The sequence below is a fragment of the Haliaeetus leucocephalus genome, unplaced genomic scaffold (genome assembly GCF_000737465.1).
Source record: "Haliaeetus leucocephalus isolate CR32 unplaced genomic scaffold, Haliaeetus_leucocephalus-4.0 Scaffold215, whole genome shotgun sequence".
NCBI classification, from domain to species: Eukaryota; Metazoa; Chordata; class Aves; order Accipitriformes; family Accipitridae; genus Haliaeetus; species Haliaeetus leucocephalus.
This window is the reverse complement of record NW_010972651.1, coordinates 534,289-536,619: the sequence shown is the minus strand read 5'-3', so window position 1 is coordinate 536,619 and position 2,331 is coordinate 534,289. Positions and strand designations below refer to the sequence as shown.

Below are 2,331 nucleotides of genomic sequence, written 5' to 3'. Positions count from 1 at the left end.
GGGTCCCCATGTCCCCTTTGGGGTGCTGGGACCAGAGCCACTGGGGTTTGGGGTGGGGGAGGCAGTGGTTCCCGTGCCCTTCGCCGATCCGGGGCGCACGGAGGGTTTTGAGTGGGGCCTGATCCTGCCAGGTCGCAGGTGTCTCGCAGCCCGGCAGGCAGGACGTTGACCGGAGCGGGGCTGAGTGGGCTCTTGACCTTGCTGGAAGCCGGGAGGATGCGGCGTGGTGGCCCTGGAGCCCGTCCTGCCCTGTGGCTTTTCTTCCTCCCCCCTTCACTGTAGTTCAGGTCTGGGTGGAGACCTGGGGTTGGGTTGGTGCGGGCGGCCCTGATCCCTCTCATCATCCCCCACGCGCTGGCCTGGGGCTGCTGGCGTGGAGGCATGACCCTGCAGTGCCATCCCCATCAGGAGATGTGGTCAAAGCCTTCCTTCTCCTCCTCCTCCTCTGGCTCTGCCTGGGGCTCCGCCGTATCCCTCCAGCAGCGGCACCGTGAGCCGGTGTCCTGCACCGGCAGGGCGGGTGAGCCGAGCGTATGCCAAGACCAGGAGCGTGCCGGGCTCTGTGGCCGTACTGGGCTTGGCGCAGGCGGCTGGTAGCGGCTGATCCGGCAGCTGCCATCTCATTCCTGTTCTTGGCCCCCACAGGGACAAAACCCCTTTGACCTGGAGTTTGACCAGTCCAACCACCTGGAGCCCGTCTTCAACTTCGAGTGCCCGCCCCGTCCCGGTGAGCTGTGGGTGCTGTGGGTGCCCTCCTGTGGGGCTGTGTCCCTGGGGGAGGGAATTCTCCCATCCCGGACCCCGGAATGTTGGCCCTTTATGTTTCCCCGAAGGCTTTGGGGAGCTGCCCCAAGGGCGGCGATGCTGGGGGAGCATAGGGTGGACGGGGGTGACTCACACCGGTGGCTTTGCTCTGGCACAGACATGCCTTCAAGTCAACCCATTGATATCCCTGACGCCAAGAAAAGGAACAAGAAGAAGAAGCGCTGCAGAGCCACCGACAGCTTCTCTGGCAGGTTTGAAGGTGAGCGGGGCTGCCCAGGGACCCCGGGGTCCCCCCCCGGCCTGCGGCAGGGCTGGGGGCATCCTGGGATCTCTGGGCTCGGGGACAGCTCCGGGAGAAGGGACGGCAGTGGTGTCCCATGCTGCGGTGGTGCCGGCAGCTCAGGCGACCTCTTCCTTGCCAGATGTTTACCAGCTGCAGGAGGAGGTGCTGGGAGAAGGGGCCCATGCCAGAGTCCAGTCCTGCGTTAACCTCATCACCAACAAGGAGTACGCGGTGAAGGTAAAGCTCTGCCGCTCGGGGCTGCGGACCCGGCTCCCTCCCACCCCCTGCCTCAGTTTCCCTTTCCACCCTCCCCATCTCGGGCTCTCCCAGCTCCTATGACCATCTGGTGCTGGCACAGGACAACAGTTTCGTGGGCCGGAGGGGAAGGAGAGGGGCAGGAGCGTGGCCGGGCCGTGCAGGTGGCACACCATCCTCTGCCACCGCCCAGCTCCGGGACCTTGGTCAACCCCCTTAGCCACGCTCCTCTCCCTGTAAATTAGGGCAGACGGGAGATTAAATTAACGCTTGCAACGCGTCTGGGGACTCGGGGCAAGCAGGGGCATGTGGTGCCGGCAGGGTGGCCAGCTCCCGCTTGCCCGGAGGAGGTCTCCATGCCCCTGTGAGCGTGTGGGTGCTGGAGGGGTTTGGGGTGAGCCAGCTGCTTTTGGGGTTGGGGATGGTGGTCCCATGGCCCCGCGCCCCGCAGGCTCTCGGCCATGACACGAGGGGGCTGGGATGAGCCCTGTGTCAAAATGCAGCCAAATGCAAGGGGAACTTGGCTTCTCCCATTGCCCCAGGGGGGCCTTTGGGTGCCCCAGTGGGGAAACTGAGGCAGCGGGGAGGGCTGCATGGCAGTCAGGTGCTTTGTGTACCCTGAAGGGCTGGGGCCAGTGGGAGCACCCAGCTCTCCCCCCACGAGGCTGTGGGTGGGGACCCCCTGCCCACCTCGTGGCACCCGCCGTGCCAGCGCCCGCTGGGGCGAAGGGCCCTTCTCTGCCACCGGGGCGGCTGCGCCGGGGTTCGGCAGTGTCACATGGACCTTGCCTTGGCAGTGGCCCCGGGAAGGAGCGGCTTGGCACCGCCGCCGGGAACAGCCTGTTCTGCTGCCTTAACCCCTTCGGGCACCCCCCTGCTTTGCTCCACCCGGCCCCCCCGGGGGTCCCCAGTGCCGGCTGGGTGGGGTGCGGTGGTTGCCGGCCCCAGCTCCTCCCCGGCAGCGGTGTCTCTCCCTGAGTCTCCCCCATTTTTCGTTTCAGATCATAGAGAAGCGCCTGGGACACATC

General features: G+C 66.3%; 1 protein-coding gene across 1 annotated transcript in view; it reads left to right on the top strand.

Moving 5' to 3' along the window:
• Nucleotides 1-645: 645 nt before the first annotated feature.
• Nucleotides 646-2,331, top strand: part of MKNK2 (MAP kinase interacting serine/threonine kinase 2) — a 6,297-nt gene continuing 4,611 nt past the window's right edge. Inside the window, exons 1-4 of the mRNA XM_010566628.1 lie at nucleotides 646-727; nucleotides 923-1,024; nucleotides 1,188-1,285; nucleotides 2,305-2,325. Coding sequence (XP_010564930.1) covers nucleotides 925-1,024; nucleotides 1,188-1,285; nucleotides 2,305-2,325 — 219 coding nt within the window. The 5' untranslated portion in view covers nucleotides 646-727; nucleotides 923-924. The remainder of the gene's footprint in view (nucleotides 728-922; nucleotides 1,025-1,187; nucleotides 1,286-2,304; nucleotides 2,326-2,331) is intronic.